General features: G+C 34.2%; 2 protein-coding genes across 2 annotated transcripts; one reads left to right on the forward strand and one right to left on the reverse strand.

The window, feature by feature from the left end:
• Positions 1 to 179: 179 nt before the first annotated feature.
• Tango10 (transport and golgi organization 10) lies at positions 180 to 16,357 on the reverse strand. The gene is made up of 14 exons (XM_068766658.1): positions 16,169 to 16,357; positions 15,769 to 15,909; positions 13,071 to 13,168; positions 11,839 to 11,920; positions 10,580 to 10,699; positions 10,009 to 10,145; positions 9,293 to 9,451; positions 8,078 to 8,190; positions 6,682 to 6,959; positions 5,037 to 5,135; positions 3,544 to 3,632; positions 2,915 to 3,013; positions 2,111 to 2,189; positions 180 to 1,740 (listed from the first exon to the last, which is right to left on the reverse strand). Exons 1-14 carry the CDS (start codon positions 16,253 to 16,255, stop codon positions 1,672 to 1,674), a joined length of 1,650 nt encoding a protein of 549 aa, XP_068622759.1. The 5' UTR covers positions 16,256 to 16,357; the 3' UTR covers positions 180 to 1,671.
• Positions 16,358 to 17,258: 901 nt separating this feature from the next.
• LOC137923608 (uncharacterized) lies at positions 17,259 to 18,594 on the forward strand. Its single transcript, XM_068766829.1, has one exon. It carries the CDS (start codon positions 17,370 to 17,372, stop codon positions 17,943 to 17,945), a length of 576 nt encoding a protein of 191 aa, XP_068622930.1. The 5' UTR covers positions 17,259 to 17,369; the 3' UTR covers positions 17,946 to 18,594.
• The last annotated feature ends 240 nt before the right edge of the window (positions 18,595 to 18,834 follow it).

Raw genomic sequence — 18,834 nt, forward strand, 5'->3', positions numbered from 1 at the left:
ATAATTCTTACGATAGGTTTATATACTCCAAACTATTTATGCGATGTATAGATTTGCATATAAAAATGTCACGTGAGAAATAACTCTGAAACCTTACGAAAAAATAGATAAATAAATAGAAATTAATTTTTAAAACATTTAATAACACTACTTGTACATTATAATAACGAGATCTGATATTAGCATGCATACTACCTAATGTTGCCATTATATGGAGTTTTTTCTTAATTTTTAACTATTGTAAAATAAATTTTTGCATCAAAATCTTTTTTGGTGGATTTATCTAAGCTTAAATTTACTCAGACATTAATTAAGCAATTTAAAATTGTTTTCTTTCTATTTAGTTGTCAATTCTCAAAATTCAAATATGAAAAAAATGACCAAGGACTCATTTCTTAATTAAAAGCACCATTAGGCAGATATGCATACAAATATCTAATCATTAATTAATAAATAAGTTCAACAATGACACAACTTTAAAGCGATACCGGATGCCTTGTGCTTCATAGTCCATAAAACCTCATTTTCTTTGGCTGGTAACTCATATCTATGTATCATGAACATACCCAATTGAATTCACACGAAGTGGCAGTAGGGAGACCACACCGCTGTAGTCTCAGGACTCCGAAAAAAGAGACCAAATCAGAAATGAGATCCGTAGAAGAACGAAAGTAACCAAAATTGCCCAGGGGGTTGGTAAGATGAATCGGTAGTTAACCGCCGGGAAGAAAACGTTGGATGACTATGAAAGGGTCGGATGACACTGGATCCTGGTCGCTTCCAACAGGTTCTCTGTTAGGTAGAGCTATGTAAAGTAGTGGACTTGCTACGGCTGAAACATATCACTATTTCTATCAATACTTCAAGTCCATATATAGCACGCGTTCTAAAAAGTAATAAAACTCATTGGTTGGTATAAAAAAGGGTTTCCCAACGTGGGGCTCACACTCCAAAAGGGAGCAGTTTTATAGTGGACTTTACATGAGTTTAACCCTTTTGATTTAATTATAAAAATATGTATGTTATATATAGGCGCAAGAATTTTAGAAAGGCTTAGGTGGGGAATGGCGCAAATAATTATCATCATATCAGCTGATGGAGGACCACTGCAAGGTATAGACCTCAACCAAACATCGCCATGATGACCGGTCTTCCCTTCACCTAGTGGGGAACCTATGACACTTTAGAACCTGTACCGGCGATGTGACTCGTCCACTGCCAGCTTAGATTAGTAATTCTTGGAGCTATGTCGATGCAGTTGGCTCTAACGTCCAATGAAAATGCGTCTTAAATATTATCACAATACATTCGCTGACCCTTAACAATACATGGTGTACATTAAAAGATGTAATATGGTACAATAGACCATTTGTACCTTTGTACTATTGTATGTTAATGATTGGTACCATTCAAACAGAACTGTTCCTTTAAAATCACCACTGATCATAAATAGACTACAACCATAAATTTTGAAATACAAAATCGTGGGCAGCACCCAATTTTCAAATTATTCTTAATTTAACTATATCCACATTCACATCGGAACAGTAAACGTTTAACATAAATATCGCCCCACACCCCAAACATTAGGATGTTGCCATCATTTGCCATCTATACGAAGTGTTATATCCGGAAGTATGATTTTCTTCCTGGTCCAGATAAAGAACGTTATCACCCTAGTGTCACCTCAGAAGGGCACACATAGCAGTAGTCAGTTAGAGGAACTATCACGACTTGGATCTGAAATGTAAAGACAATACATTAAATTTACCAAAACAATATTGAACAATTCAAAGACAAAGGCAAAAATAATACGAGTATTTTAATAGAATACTTTCGTGTAAAATACACATACTACAAAAAATAACAGTGGCATCTAAACTTAGTTCTTCTATTACCCTGGGCTGCCATACTAAAATGACAATTTTGAATATAATTAAAAACAAAAAAAGTAAATTAGTATTAGTAATATATAATAAAAAAAATATTATGTAGAACTAAAATAGAAGGAATGTATTATGTAGAACCAATCAACTGGTCATTTTGAAAATCTATGTGGGAGTCCATGTCCAACAGTGGACGTCTTATAGCTAAAATAATGATGACTCACCCTGAGCTGATCACGGTTGGGACCTAATAAATGTGGTGGTTCAGGAAACACGCAGCTGTCTGTGCACTTTGAACATCGGCTGCAAAAACAATACATGTATACAGTGAAAGTATTGAAATGAGGTGCTGGTGAAGAAATTTTTGGGAACTCATCACTATTGCCACCATCATCCAGAAGCTCTAGATCAAACTAATCCAAAATTAAGGTTTTCGCTATAGAGAGGCTTATTGTCCAGGGTAAAATGAGTGTCTCAAGATTGGTGCTTCGCGATGGACGGATCAGGTCTCATATCGCCACCTACTTTGTTCAGGTATTTCAACGGGAAACCAGTTAAAATTGATACAGCCTACTAATTTGTATATCTAGGTCAAACAGTTACACTGAGTCTAATCTGAGAAAGAGGTCAAAAGATGAGTCAATGACCCATGTGCGTTACTGGTGGCCACATTGGTAAATTCGGTCGCTCAACTAGTCATGGTAGGCTTTACTCAGGATTTTATGCAATTGGATAAGGAATAAAAAGCTCCGAGGATTGGTAAGTTGATGTGGAAGTAGGCAGGTCACATAGCGCAGATCAGTTGTCCCCAGGAGCCTTCTGGTTCGAAAGTGAAGACTTCTATCTGGCAGTCGCAGGACGGGACGTCTACTACGTGATGATCTTATTCACGGAAAACGCTGGCAGGCTGCTTCAAACTGGTCCTTTCTTTGGCAATCTATGAGGAAGTTCTATTTGCAGAAGTGAACATCTAAAATGAAGATGAAATCGATACCAAGAGGTTAAATGAAGCAATAAAGATGACATACCCGGTGCTCTTCGAGGGTGTGGAGGCGGGAGGCTGCGTGGGCGTGTAGAGTGGTGTGTTCAGCTCATCAAAGTCCAGCGCGTTGTCAATGTTCAGCACCCTGGAAGGAAGACCACAGTCAACTATTTACTGCTAATTGATATTAGGGAGTTGCATGGAATACGTTCTCTCTAAAGTGGAGGGGGTCGCTTAGTTCCGAGGGGTAACGGGGGAGGAGGGTTAAGAAAACTTAACGATCACCATTAGGGTACTTCAATGTTGTCAAAATTGAGGTATTTTCCAGAGGGGTATCACAAAATGTGACAAAGATATTTCATTAACGGCCCATTATAGGTGATAACGCTTATTTTCACCACCAATCTACCATCTATTAAGATCATCATCACCAGCTTACGTCAACTGCTTAACACGCCGCTTATTCCTCCACATCTAGGAACTCTTTTGAGTTTTTCGATCCATCTGGAATAACCACAACTCTTTCAATACATCTCTCTCTTACTCCAATACTTTTCTCTTCTCTCTATCTTCACCTTCACTCTGACGTGTCCCAATATCTGGTGAAGCTGTAAATGCCACAGGCTAAATAGATCACAGTGTAAAAAAAATAGTTAAAAAAAATTTAGAGCATACTTGTTATGGGCAGAGAACCGATGCACCCTCTCCACCACAGCGGATACATGTTCCACTTCCCTCTGAATGCCCCACACCAGAATCCCGATCTACAATCATATCATATTAGTTTACTTAATTATGTCATATATGCAGTAGATTTTCTATAGGTTTGTATAATACAATTTGTTTTTCATAATACAGGATGATCGCTTGTAACTATTAAACCTTTAAAGGGTAATCCGAATTTTGATAACGCTTTTTTTCACTATATTATTACTTCGATATTTATTATTTTTGTAAATATTGATTTTTAAATGGAATATACCATAGAGTACCTGGTATTTTATTTTACCCCAACCTAAAGCCACCACTTATAGAAAAATTATTGTATTTTGTACAAAAAATAAAAATAATAACCAAAAGAAGCAAATGATACTTGTTTTAACAGCTCTTAATAGATACCGGACTGTTTGTATTTCGTGCGTTTCGTTGCTATACTATACATTCACACTTAAATCCAACCACCCTGTATATAGTCACTCTGGAATATGATATATTTTTTTTCTATTATATTGCCACAGGCTATTAGCCTTCTGACTCCAAAATGTGCACGGACAGATAGTAAAATATAATAATTTTAATATGTAGTTATCTGAATTTTGAAAACACTTTTTCTTATTATGTTATTTATTATTTCTGAAACTTAATATTTGGATAGGTTGTACCATACATTATTTCACAGCAAATGTACTATACATTCAACCTTTTAAGGCTTTTAGAGTTATAAACAGTACACCAACTCCTCGCTTTGCGTCGTTTCGTTTTGCATTTTTTCGAAGTTGCGTCGCTGCTTAATTAGTACTAATTTTCACTGTGCGTCGTTAGATTTTCGAGGTTGCGTTGTTTTGGGTTCGAGTCTTTAATTTAAATTGTGAAATTTTCTTTTTTTTTAAAAAAAGATAGCAACACTTTTGTTTCTAATTGCGCCATGCCATCAAAACTCGGGGATTCCCTTTCTAACTAAAAATCAACGCAATTTTAATACAGTTTTTTTTTTCACTTTTGTTGCTAATTTTAGAGTTCAGTTTCTGTTGTGCGTTTTTTAAAAAAGAATAACAAATTTATATAAATTTTTACGTGTTGTTTCTGGTTACAAAAAAGGTAAATATTATTCCAATTTATTTAGTGGTAGAGTTATATTATTTTGGTTTTTTAAATGTTTACTTTGTTCAATTTTCTTTTTAAAAAGTAGTATTTTCGTGACCCTGGAACCTATCTTCGATCTTTACATAGTTTGCTATGGAAAATCTTAATTCACTTTGCGGCGTTTCAATTTGCGTCGTGTTTTTTGGAACATAACCACGACGCAAAGTGAGGTATTGATGTATAACATCATTCTGTATACTTATTCAAAAACCTAATCCTGTATAGTAAAAGAGCATTAAATAATTCATACGACGTGATATTGTGATAAGGTTTCAGAACGTTTCCATCTAGGTTGACAACTGTACCTTGACTCTGACGTCAGGCTCCGGACGGTTAGGGTCCCCGGTGGCGACGTTCTGGCACGTGATAGATATTCGCACTGTACGAAGAACAACCTCCGGTACCTGAGAAGTTCAATTGTACATTATAATAATATCATTTATAGTTATCTTAATTCGGAGTATGGTTTTATTCCTTTACAATCAACTTAAACCCGCCTTTATATGTGCAAATATATGTTTTTTAGATTATATTTCAAATAAGTATATTTTTATATATGGTAACTACACTCTATATATATATATATATATATATATATATATATATATATATATATAGTAACATGTTAATAAGTTCTTTGACAGCTACCATATACAAAAATATACTATAAAATCATAATATATATATAAAAGATCATTATTTTTAGTATTAAATTCTTTATGTGTAGGTACAATGTGTGACCTTTTGACAACATTTCTGGGTAAACTATCTCTTTGAATATAGTTTTGGAATTATATCATAGAGGAAGCCAGCTTTTACAGACTGCAAAGCTCTCAGAACTCAGTGTTTAAAACAGATTACACATTTGGTGTCAATGGTCAGCGAACTAAGACAAAAATTTCGTAGAGTAAGTCCACCAGAATATGGTAGAACAGAAGTGTCACCAGCACCACAAAAGTGGGACAATAACTCTGATATTTTCAACCTACCTACGCATTTGAATCCTGGACAATCCCCACGAAAGACCGAAGGTAGATCAACGCTTTTGGAATATGGTATCAGCAAGAGTGGACTGCTAGGAAAAATAACAGATCTCATCTCGATTAACTTCTTATAAAGACTAGGCTCTCCTTCATCTGCTACAAGCAGATCCTGGGCTAATTCAGCTACAAAGCTTGGAGGCAACCAGAGTCTCAATAAACTGTTTGACATAGGAAAATAAAGGGAAAGAGACGAGGGCTATCACCAGCCCGATGGAAGGACTCTGTTTGAATGGTGATGGAGACAGTTATGGAAGCAATCAGAAAAGTAGATCATAGAACCAGTGGTTGTAACTTGTCAAATTCTCGATGAAAGCGAGGGTACGACCTTCAGCAATGAAGATAAACGACCAAGTAGAAGAAATATCGAGGGATCGGAAAGTAATATCGTTTCTGTCGACATATTTTACGGAAAAACCGATTGATTTGTTACCACTCCGGCATTGAACATTTTTATATTAGATTGCAAAAGGTTGTTGATAACGAAGGTGAATATATTGTTGATTAGAAATAAAAACTTGTTAAAAATGTAGTCGTGTGAATTTGACTTAAGGGACATTACTTTCCGGTCCACCCTATATGATTATCAAAAAACTTATATACATCAAAAAAAATATACACATAGTGATGTTAACAAAACTGACGTCGCTTGTTCTTTATTAAAAATATATCGTTTCGGCTTTCCTACTATTATACATGAAAGTTTAAAGTTAAAATATAAATGATATATCTATGATATCCATATATCTATAGTTGTCCTTTTTTTTACAATAGAATAAGGTATTTTTTTTTCTTTTTATTCATCACACATGCTCAAAAAGTAAAAACCTTGTAGTTAAAAATGAACTGTGTTCTTATTATTAAAAAACAAACAAAAAATTATCATTGGTAAAAATAAATGTGTTCTCACATCATATGTTCCTGACCATGCAATCAGCATACTCTTCCGGAACCAAACTCCTTTGGGATACAAGTCCACGGTCCACTCAGTGAGCCTGTCTTGCTGGTCCACGTCGGAGATCGAAGGCCTGGAGGAGAAGATGAACGTCCTCATATGGTAGCACGGCAACGAGTGGAAGTTGTCCACCGCCAGGACAGAGCCCCAAGTGTCCTCCGTATATAGGCGCGGGGTGAAGAGAACCCTTCCTGCTTCTGTTTGTTGCACCTCGGCAACGCGCTCGTACTGACCTGCAAATCAGACTAACACTTTAGATTGAAGTGATCACTATCATAATTACCATTTCAACCATAGGATGTCCCACTGCTGGACATAGGATAATACCAATTGAAAGCGGCCTGTATTGTAAAATAATGGGGCACCATTATTACCAATCAGCTTAGCTATGTTTTGATCCAATTGGATCATATAAATTTTAAGTCCACGTTTCGACGACTTTATTACGGACGAGGGAGGATCCTGGATAGAGAGAAACCCATATCCAGCAGTGGAAGTTCTATAGGTAAAAAAATGATGATTAGGATCAAATTAGAAAGCAGTGTTCACATTGAACAGTTAAGGCAAGCCCTTCAAGAAGTACAAGTGTCTTATACTAAATATTACTTTGTACATGAGTTCAATAAATATTATCAGGCTTTAAGGTACAATAAAATCTTAATATCACCAATAAGATACCAGTCTACTGATTTATCCAAAGCCAAAATAATTTTTTTTTTTTTTTAAATTTGGAGATGAATTCGCTGTTCACAAGTTTAATATATCTACCTAAAAAATTTGATAGCATATAATAATTTATTTCTCATACCCTACAGGCCCACACCGCCCACGTCTGGCCATAATTCTAATGATCATGACCATTGAAAGTTACTTTAATAATAAAATAGCTTGTTATGAAGTTTGTGAACGGTTCTCCACTTGACTTTACAAATATATTGGGATGTTGGTTATAGGTGTAAAAGCTAAATTAATATGTTGTTTTGTATAATTTCAAATTTCGAATCACTACTTTATATTGGCCAGTTACGGCCTGTCACTATTTAGTAAAAAAAAATATTTGCAACTTTTTTTTTGACAGCGATTTCTGTTGACAAAAACTTTTAACCCTTAATAACCTAGAGTTTCAATTTTGATACCAATCTTATAAACCGAATGTTAACATAACTATTAGTTTTTTACAGGTTGGCTGTACGTATTTTACTGTTGTATAATATTCTTTCCAACGAAATTAAAAAAAAATCTATTTTTCCCTTCATCTAGACCCTCTCAAGCAAACACAGTAATATTAAAAAAAATCACTTTCGTAAATCAGGCTACTAAGGGTTAAACGCGTTACCCTGTATATACTAACCGGATTGGTAGCTCATTGCTATGGCCATGCGTTCCATGAAGAAGTCCTTATGCTCCTGAGTTAGCGGACTTAGAAGCAACTTGGCCAACTGCTTTGGGCACATCATAGGGAACCTGAAATTTAAATTAACAACTAAGTAACATCTATATGTAAAAATTAATGTTTGTCTGTATGTCCTTTATAGAATCGTAAAAGGTTTTCCACAAAGGTTTCAAAGTAGATATAATCAATTTTCGAACAGATGGAATGTGGCCGTCACAATTCTTTCGAAATGAACGAAATCTATACAATATCTCAAAATGTATTCAATATCTGGCGTAGCAACTGTATAGCTATTCCCTTATAAATTGTTCACCCATAATACAATACCATCATCAATGACCTTTAGCAAAGTAGGTAAGGTTTCTTAGTTGTTATGACCAAATTTCAACAGATGGCGCCACTGTTATTTTAATAAATTCCATATATAACGGTCAGAGTTCATGCCGATTTCAACTGAAACAAATGTCTTTCGTTCAAATTTATTTTAGTTGCTGGTACAGCTAGTAAGATGTAGCTAAGTGAGGTAGAAATTGATGAAGGTAGCTTTTTTTTTTTATATGTTCCCCTATCTTGTGTGGGACAGGGACTTTTTATTTCTAATAATTTATTTATATATTTTTTTATTATTATCATTCTCCTCTTTCATATATTATCTGTCGTACTGTTTTTTTCGTTCTACAATTTTCCCAGTCTTTCTCTTTCATTCCATTAGCCATACATCCATCCTCAACCACTACATTCTAGGGTTCCTTACAATTTTATTTATATCACATTTTAAATTTTTTTGCAACATTACATTAATTATTCATACATTTAACATATATTTTCTTTATAATTAAACTTTATTTATTTTCTTTCTACATTTTAGTGTTTAGTTTACTGTTTTATTTATATTCAGGTCTATTCAAGTCTATTATTTTGTTTGAAGGTAGCTTATTATACCTGGGCTACTTCGGTCAGAGACAACCAGAGAGTCAAGATAAGCTGGTTGTCTTAGTAAAAGTGGAGGGAAAGAGACCAAGAAGGCAATCAAATGTAGAGCTTCGCTACTTTAAAAGAGATCTTAGACTAAGTGCCCTTTCGACTTGGGCAGCTGTGCAAGTCTGGTCAAAAAAAATTGTTTCCGAATAAATTAACATTAAGAATCAACAATGGCACTATATATATAATTACCTCACGTGTGAGAATACGGCTGCCACAAGAGAGTCCCAATGAGCCTTCAGCTCTAACATCTCATTAAAATTTGTCACGGAACCCTCGTTGCCTCTCTCGGAGCTGTATCTCCCCAGACCGAGCCTCTCCCGCTGCCGGTTCAGCCAACGTTCAACGAACCTTCGATCAATGAAGAGTACATAAGAGAAAATAGATAAGACAGTTTTAAGAAGCGACATTAAATTAACTTTGTTGTATAAAACATCTAGTTTGTTAAATAAAATAATCTGTTTTAAATTTTATAACAATTTTACTTTGCTATCGATAACTTTTCAAATGGATATTTTTTTTTGTGTGCTTTTCTATAATTTTTGTCCTGTTCTAGCTTTTAGTTTAGGAATATGTTTACATGAGTAAAAATGTCAGCCTGTTTCTTTTGTTGGCATGATGGAGACGCGTTTTTTTATTCATATGTTGATTAATCATATTTACCTTACTAGTAGAAACTTTTTGGACTATAATGAAAAAAAAATATTAAATGTGGAAGCAAGCCGTTTCCAACTGGTCTAATTAGAAATATATGATGCAGGACTTCTAGAACACTGTCCCTTTGACTAGCAGTAGACGACTTATGATGATAATAATAAATCAATATGTTATAGCTAGTTACAAATGTTGATTAGAAAAATTACGAAATAGCATAACAATTTGAAACAATAACTTTACAAATGACTTACTGGTACACGCTCATCTCGTTGTGTATCACCAGATCACTCTGCTGGAGAAGATTCACGAGGTTCTCACCCTCCAGTTCATCCAATTCGCTATCCAGCCACACCCACTCGAGGTTCCACTTCACGAAATTCTGGCACGCCTTGCATAAAAGTATAATAAAGTTATCATTTTATTTACACTATTATCAACTTAAATCAATAAGTTAAAGAAACCGTGGGCATGACATGCGCGCTGAACAGACGGCCGAACAGCCTTAAGGTTTTGGAGTGATGACTACAAACTGGTTACATCATGGTAAGACAACCACCCCCAAGGTGAACAGATGATCTAAGTAAGGTCGATGATGAAAGACGTTCATTGCAAGCCACTTTCTTCATCATTTCAGCCGTAGTCTACCAAGAACTCAGAACCTTCAGGCTTCAGTGGCTATCTGTTCTACGCTATTTAAACTTCGCATTACTCGTTAATAATAACATATACTATTAATAACTTTATTTACCTGTTTCCACAGATAACAAAAAAATACCATGAATCAATAAAAAAATATATTATTCTTATAAAAAAACAGCTTACTTTGGCAACTTCTTCATGTCCACAGGCCGTGGTGTACTGCATCCAAGCGATTAGCTGGCCGCGCTGAGCTGCCTGTGCTAAATGCTGCGTCATATATTCTAGACATAGTGCAACTAGGTCCTGAAAAAAAAAGTTTCACCTTTTACCCAAAAACTACCTTCGTCTTCTTCTTTTTAACTGATGGACGCCCACTATAAGGCATAGACGTAACCCAAAGATAACAATGATGACCGGTCTTGCGCTTGCCTGCATCCAGCGACTTTACGGAAAGTATATCATTGGTCTACCTGGGTGGGGGGGGGCCACCCACTCTGGTAGCCGCCACTCGAGAATATAAGGCTCAAACTACCTTCACTACAATATTTTTGTAGCTATCTGAATGTCTAAAGCAGTGATTCCCAAAGTGGTCTATATCGACCCCTAGGGGTCTATGACAACCTGCAAGGGGTCTACGTCAGCGAAAAAAAATTTGAGGGTCCATGAAATAAAAAGGGGGGTCCGCGATAGTGTATCTCAACACATACACTGATAGTACCTATGTACTTACATCATACTATCTTATAATATCAAAACATTTATTATATATGTTTATAAAATTGTGTAAGTTGTAGAATCTTTGTATTAGCTTTGTGGTCGCAATACATTTTGAACTTGTAAAAACCTGAGAGTCGCAGTCTCCGAGCTTCGCTACCTTGCACTGACTTGTTCAATTCGTCACTCTAAAAATACGAATGTGGGACAAATACGTTTATTTGTATCGTTCGTAAATTTACAGGAAATCAATATCAGGTAAGTAGGGGGTCTACCCAACACAGAAAAAAATGGCAAGGTATTTACAACACAAAAAAGTTTGGGTCTAAAGTATGTTATATATATAAGCTTTTAAATTTGCTGCGTTACCTTAGTATGGTAATAATTTTATATTGACAAAAATTCGAAATGCGAATGTGCGAATGAGACAGATTATACCTTCTTGAGTGAGCGAGTGAGATGATAGAGTGGTGCTTATAGAAACGTTTCCCAAAATAGTTTTTTTTTTAAAATATTGTTACTAATCATAGCAAATTTCCAGAGGATGGGCAGCATCTTCTGCATACCACAATACCACATTGGGATCGCCAACCCGCCCGCTAAGAGTGGCGATTAGGGGATGTCCCTTCATAGATATCTTAGGGGAAGGCCATGCATTGCAGTGGTCATATATAGACTGAAATAACAACGACTACTAAACAAAATATTCAATCTGTTAACAAACTTACCTTAACATTATATTTATCCGCTAGAGACAATACCGGAAGTACAGTCTGATGTGATATTCTAATTTGACCCGTGTAAAAGTACCTATGGACATATAAAGACAATAATGTAAAACAATATTACCTAATAAAACATGATTTAACTGTTAAAATATCAATAATAATTATATATAAATATAGTTTTTTTTATTTATATAAGAAAAAATAAAATTTATTTATTTAAAAATGTATATATTTTTTACTCTACTCTGCTTCAGGTGTTATAATGGTGGAGAAGAAGGAGGAAGAAACTCCACATATATACTTTACTGTCTTATAATTCATTCTAATAAACATACTATTATAGAACTGTTTTTATCTATACAAATAAATAAAATGGAATATCTGTTTGTAATATTAAAATAACTGCTTTTTACAATACATATCAATATATATATATATACTGTCAGTCCATGTCTGTTTGTTCTGGTTATATTTTTGGCTGGACTGATTTTAACGGAACTTATCCAGGCATGCAGCTGATGCAATAAGGGGTAACTTAGGCCACTTTTGTTTTAGAAAAATTCTTAAACGCAAAAGAAAAAATATTGTTAAATACCATGTGAACTACATTTTGTTTTGATATTTAGTATTTTGAAATTTAAACTATTTCTAGGTAAAAAATTGTTTTGAAATATACCAAGCTGTGATCGCCTCTTTGGCGCAGACTTCTCCTAAACCTTTCCATTTATTATTATCAAAAATTGAAAATGTATTTTTATATCAAAATTAACAAATGGGCAACACACAAACAAAATTAGTAAAACAGGTGTTGTTCAAATATTACATATAATTAATAATTTTTCCTTATATCCTCGATTCCTCCATAGGAAAGCGCGGGGAGGTGGGGACCAAGTCGAAAAGAGATGGAACGCAGTCGAATGCAGATTACCGAGTGACTTAATTGAGTAGCCAATACTCCCCCGTTTTGCCCATTTTAGCAGCACATTAACAGCTATATAGCTGATACATATACGACAAATGAATTCAAACTTATTCAATTTATTTTTGTAAGCTCAATGTATGTTGCCATATGAATAAATTTTAGAAGTTTATTACAATTGGCATCAATGAAGTTTTTGACAGGGTGCAGGTCTATTAAAGATTTGAACAAAGGATATACAAATAAATTAATTTTAACTAAAATAAGTTAGGTAGTGACTGTTATTAAATATTATTATATTAAATTATATTACTTTAGAAAATGTGGGAAGACAGATGCTGCAATCGCTGTCTCCTGCAGCACGATGCGACTCTCACGCCACTCGTTCCACTCACGGTTCATTAACATGACCTGAGAAAATCAGATTATACAGAGTAATTAATTATAGATATAAAAGCTATATGGGATGTATTATAGCTCATTTGCTGTCAATCAATAATACACACTCACAAAAATTAGTGGCTTCATATATAATAAATAATATAGTACAAACAAGCATTTTTAAAATTTAGATCACTACTATCTGCCCCTGTAGATTACACTGTCATATGTTTAATGAAATCTGGCCCTATTTTGCGGAAGTCCATCCTAAGTAAGAAAAGGCCCAATATATAGCCACGTCAGTACATGCAGTTGTAGTCGTGCAAGAGTCAGACTCTGTGTTTGGCACTAATCAGTGTAACATAACTCCTGAAGATGCCCCGTGGAGGGGTGAAACACGTGTTGGTGGTAGTAGTGTAATTCGCATTGTTTGCGGTATGCGCATTTATCAGCGGGCTGGCGGGCTGTGCACTTTGTTGCACGACTACGACTGCATGTGTGGAAATGGCTAAATATTAGTCCTTTTCTTACTGCCATATGTTATCGGCCGGTTTGCAGAACTGCTGATTTCGGCTCCTGGACTTTCTCGGAAGACTTGAACAATGCCACTGGGTAACCATAGTACAGTGTTTTAAGCTTAATGCGTGGGTATCATATTTGTGGTTGCAAATCTGATTGCTAGGAGAGTAAAAGGTTCCTCCATTTGAATTCTCTCTGACAGTAGACAGGGAGTTACTAGCACTTAAGAGGCACACTATGAACTCTGGATTAAGATATGAGTGTCACAAACATCTAATGAAAGTAAATAGTTACAACCTTGTAACACTACAGTATATAAAAGGTCATAACTGCTTCAGAGGCAACAATGCTGTACATGAGCTGTCTTGGAGAGGCTCCAGCATGGTTGTTTATGCCCAGTGCCTCGCATCCCACAACCAATGAGTAAGGCCAGATCTCTAGTATCGGAGCGTACTAGGAGTCAACACAGTGAGCAATGGACAGGCCATGGATGGGAGAAGAGGCAATGACTATCATAACCTGCCAGCTCTCCAATGTCCCACTCTGGCTGTCGCAACTCCAATTGCGCTTGGTGACAAGGATCTTAATTTGTCAAGGTCGTTTTAACAAACATCTATTTATATTAGGCGTTACGGACAGTTAGTTTATAGGGGGTAGCAACCTACATGGCTACCTGTCTCAGATCACCAAGGTACCCCCCTGAGATCACGGGCAATATCATTGAACTGCTGGGATTTCTCAAGTTGGGTCAGCTTGAGTAAGGCCAACCCCTACACAAAATGAGTGCAGTGCCGCTTGGTTGCAGAGCCAAAACGACACTGAGCTCCAGCCTGACAAAACAAGACCAGTTGTATTTAAATTAATGAAGCCCAATCTTGAAAAAATTAAATTTAATTTCATTTTCTTAAATTTTTCGTCGAGCCACCACCAGCATATTCTATGCTTGTTTTTTAAAAGAAAAGAGAAAATAATGTAAAATATTTCAGAGTCATCACTCTATCCTGTATAGAGTGATCAGAAATAAGTGTAAGGGTTTAAAGCTTTTTACTCACAAATAAATATTAATAGATCTATTTAAGGCATGTATTATTCATCTGTGGGATTCTTCCTAGGGCCAATATGTCAAGGATGTATTAGTAACACAAAGTCTGACCTAGACATTTATATATTCATTTGAGCTTCACCCTATTTATACCAATTTAAATAAATAATTTTATTTCTGTGGATTTCCCTTTTCAATGCTCCACTAATGATGATCAACCATACAAATTGAAGTAGTGAATTAAAATAGAGATAATTATAATTATATTTTTACCATCTATGATCACCATTATTGTTTGGGGCAGTTCTCTTCAGGGCTTTGTATTTCAAAGCATAACACAAAATTAAAATATTGCTGGCGGTAAATGAATAACTTGCTTAATAAATCACAAATAAAAAAAAAACTAATATTTTGGGCCATTCACAAGGTTGGAATTCTATATTCAGTAGTCCACACTATAAGATCACAAAACATACATATTAAAATTAATAATAAGAATCATCTTAAACTCAACATAAGACCGAAGAAAAGTTACAATCAATTAAGAGTTAGAAACAAATGAATTAGTGATGCTCATAAGCATGCTATTTTAATATGAACATATTCCAAATTTGAAAGTCATGAATGTAACAAATTAATAGCTATTCTCCAAATATCACAAAATTAGAATAAGTGAATGAAAATCATAAATAGTCCACCTTCAATAGCAGTGTGCAGGTCATAATGTATTTAGACAAAAACTGGACCTTAAAAAACAACAGAGTGGCAAGTGTTTCAGCCACAAGACATACACTGCTGGGCATAGGCCTTTGTAATTAAAAGCTTTTGTAAATGAATTTATAATTTTATAGGAAAAGTTATTTTGGGTTATACAATCATCAAAAAAATTACTATCCTCACTGAGTTTGTCCTTCTCAGTAGGTGGCACATAAAGACATAACTTAATTTTAAGATGACAAAAAGATGTATACAATGAACTTGTAAAAAAAAGGTTTTTTTCTTACATTATTTGTCACCAGTATTATTATTATAACTCTTGGAAATATTCAGTTGATAGTAAAATAAATACCTGGAACACTTCACTGCTGGCACATAGTATAAGTCTGTGAGCTGGATAACAAACTCCTCCCACTTCGAGAATCAAATCACTCATCAGTTGTTCAGCATATAGAGAAGCAATCTTGAGCAGCACACTTTTTGAATTATCCACCTGAAATTTTTTATTCTCTATTATTTGGATGGGATTGCATTCTTCTTCTGAACTCGAATTGTAATGCGTAATTTCTGTGCATTCCATGGTTTAACTGTGCCTGGATCCATCACATAGTAGGTGAGATGTTAAATGCATATTATTTATTCAAAATTTTTACAAACAATAGATGTTTTGCTCTTAAAGCTATTCTTTAATTGTGTTCAAGAAAGAGAAACATAGCCCTAATATTAAAATGAAAACACAAAACAATTTTTACCTCGAGGTCTTCATCTTTATCAGTATTCTCTTCGTTTTTCTTGGAGGTAGAGGAACAAGAAGCTCTATCCCCGACTGACAAACTCATTATATACCCTTTAATTTGTTCTACATTGAGAATATATAATATTCTTGAAGCACTAGATTGTTGTAGTTTAGAATGATATAATTAGAAAAACATTCAACAATTATAAAATCCCAAATGTCACTGACAGAAACAAAGTCAAAGGTGTTTATTATTTGTATATAACATTATGCATTGGCTACATGACTTTCGACCATTTGAAAATAATTACAAAACTCTTCTATAATAAGAACTGGTTATTCCTATTCTAGCCAGACATATTTAATAGCGGAAAAAATATATGAAATATCTTGCATGATAAGCAATAGCCCGAGCCGAGGTTCCGAAAAATAACTTGTCTTAGGCTACATGAACAAAGTTCCGCGGAGTTAGTAAATGAAAATAAAGTAAAAGTATAGATCTAAAAACGCTAAAAATTATTCTATTAATTACTAACAACGTTAGCTCGTTTAAAATAAGCAAAATAACGATTCTGTCTTTTGCTCGGTGCAGACGCATTCTCTTGTTATAATTTGATTTGTTTTTGTTTTTGGGCCGATTTCTATGTAACCAATGATTTTAAATTATGGAGATCCCAGAATCGGAATCGAATTCCATGGAAAACATGGCATGCTGCAGGCAACTCGGAAATTTAGACTACTTTAAATAATGATGACTTTTTGGAGATTAATAAAATTATATGTATTAAAAAGCCACCACATCTAAACGGTTACTTAAATTTCAAGTTGTTTTATTCTGCCTAGAAAAAGTAGTAAAAAGTCAAAATCCAAGTAAAATCTATTAGTCTATACTGGGCCTGCATACTATCCACCCTTTTACAATAAATAGGTTTGTTTCTAGTAACAAAATATATTGCAAGGCGAACTATAAAATAAATGTAACTTGTAATGACAATAAGTTTTCCATCTTAAGTTTAAATTAATCGTTTATTTATTATCAGATAACTGACAACCGGGTCACCAATGACATATTTGACAGTTTGACTGTTCTTGGGTATTTGGTAAATACAAATACGAAACTTAGCGGATTATGTGCAAAAAATGAAATCTTATAAGTTGTTACATATTAGTAAATCGAGGACACAAATACTTCTTTGTTAATAAAAGTCAAATTAATAATGGGCTTAAAGAAAAAGAAAAACGTTATCATATTGTCGTTGTGCGTAGTAATATGTTTTATTTTATACCAATTGTATTTCTTCTTGACAATCACTTCGGAGACCGGCAACGGTAACAGGATCATTCCCGTGTTAGATCATTCGAAAATAAAAGATGCTATTCATTTGCGGTCAGAAGACGACAAATTTATAAACGAGAATGGTCTGCTTAGAGGAGTGTATTACTCACATATGCAGTTTTACAGACCGAATGCAAACAACGAGTTCGAGTGTAGAATTTCTAAACAAAAGGTACCTTTCGAAAGAGTAAATGATGATTACTGTGACTGTGATGATGGAACAGATGAACCAAGCACAAATGCTTGCCCCAATGGCACATTTTATTGTCAATACCAATATAAGAAGAAACCAGTTTCCTTTCACACAGTACCTTCAAGCAAAATCAATGATGGAATTTGTGACTGCTGTGATGGATCAGATGAATGGCTGAAGGAACCAAATAAGAAATTTGTTAGCCAACCAAACTTAAAAAATTTTAGATTTATTGTTTCTGTGTGCCCTAACACTTGTCATTGATATTTTTTCCTTTCTTAAATACGTTTCTTGATCTTATGGCTAACACAACTTTACATTTTCTAAACCAAAACCAAAACGTTGTTTAACTTAAAAATTTCAAAAACTTAAATTCTCTTTGAAGTTTATCTAACCAGTCTAAACACAGAAATTCTAGTTGTTTATGTTGTGCACTTATGAGCCCAACAGTGGGAATTTTGGAAGTCCTATAATAAATATCCATTTTGTGTGTATATATTTTATTGTTAAGTGTAATACACTACAGCTGCATCAATAAAAATGGCAGCTTTCATTTATTTACTTTGCAATGAAACAGTTAGACTGTTGAGATATTGAATTTCTCTGAAGTATTGCTATACATTTTCTCAATATTTTTGTTTAATAAATAATGCAACAAACTTGTTATGCATAATACCTATATACCTATATAGAGCGATTGGAAATAGGTTAAAAGCCTTTAAGGAATGGACATATAGCTGGTTTGATATCAATTAATGTATGGTATGCCTTATTCAAAAGATAATAGTTTTTGAAATAATTAATAATGTAATAATAATAGTGATTTCAAAATTTTGGTTGATTCATTCATGTTAGAGGACATAAGCATACACCAAAGAATAAAAATTGAATTACTACATACTAAAAAATAATAATCGATAAAATTCTGAGAAAACACTGTATACAAGTGTTTAACAATCAGTGTAAAAATTTCAATTTTTTCACACAAATGAGCTGTACATTTTAAAGTACCATTTAAAGCTTTTAAACATTTTCATTGCCTTGTATATTAAAACATAATATTCTACTTTTATTGTAAATACTTGTTTTTCAAAAAAAAAAAACTATAATCTGCTAATATCATTCATATATCCTATCTTGTCTAAAATAAATG

This window comes from Battus philenor, unplaced genomic scaffold, assembly GCF_028537555.1.
Source record: "Battus philenor isolate CCGP_79_NKW_IND1 unplaced genomic scaffold, ilBatPhil1.0.hap1 SCAF_10, whole genome shotgun sequence".
In the NCBI taxonomy this organism is placed as follows: domain Eukaryota; kingdom Metazoa; phylum Arthropoda; class Insecta; order Lepidoptera; family Papilionidae; genus Battus; species Battus philenor.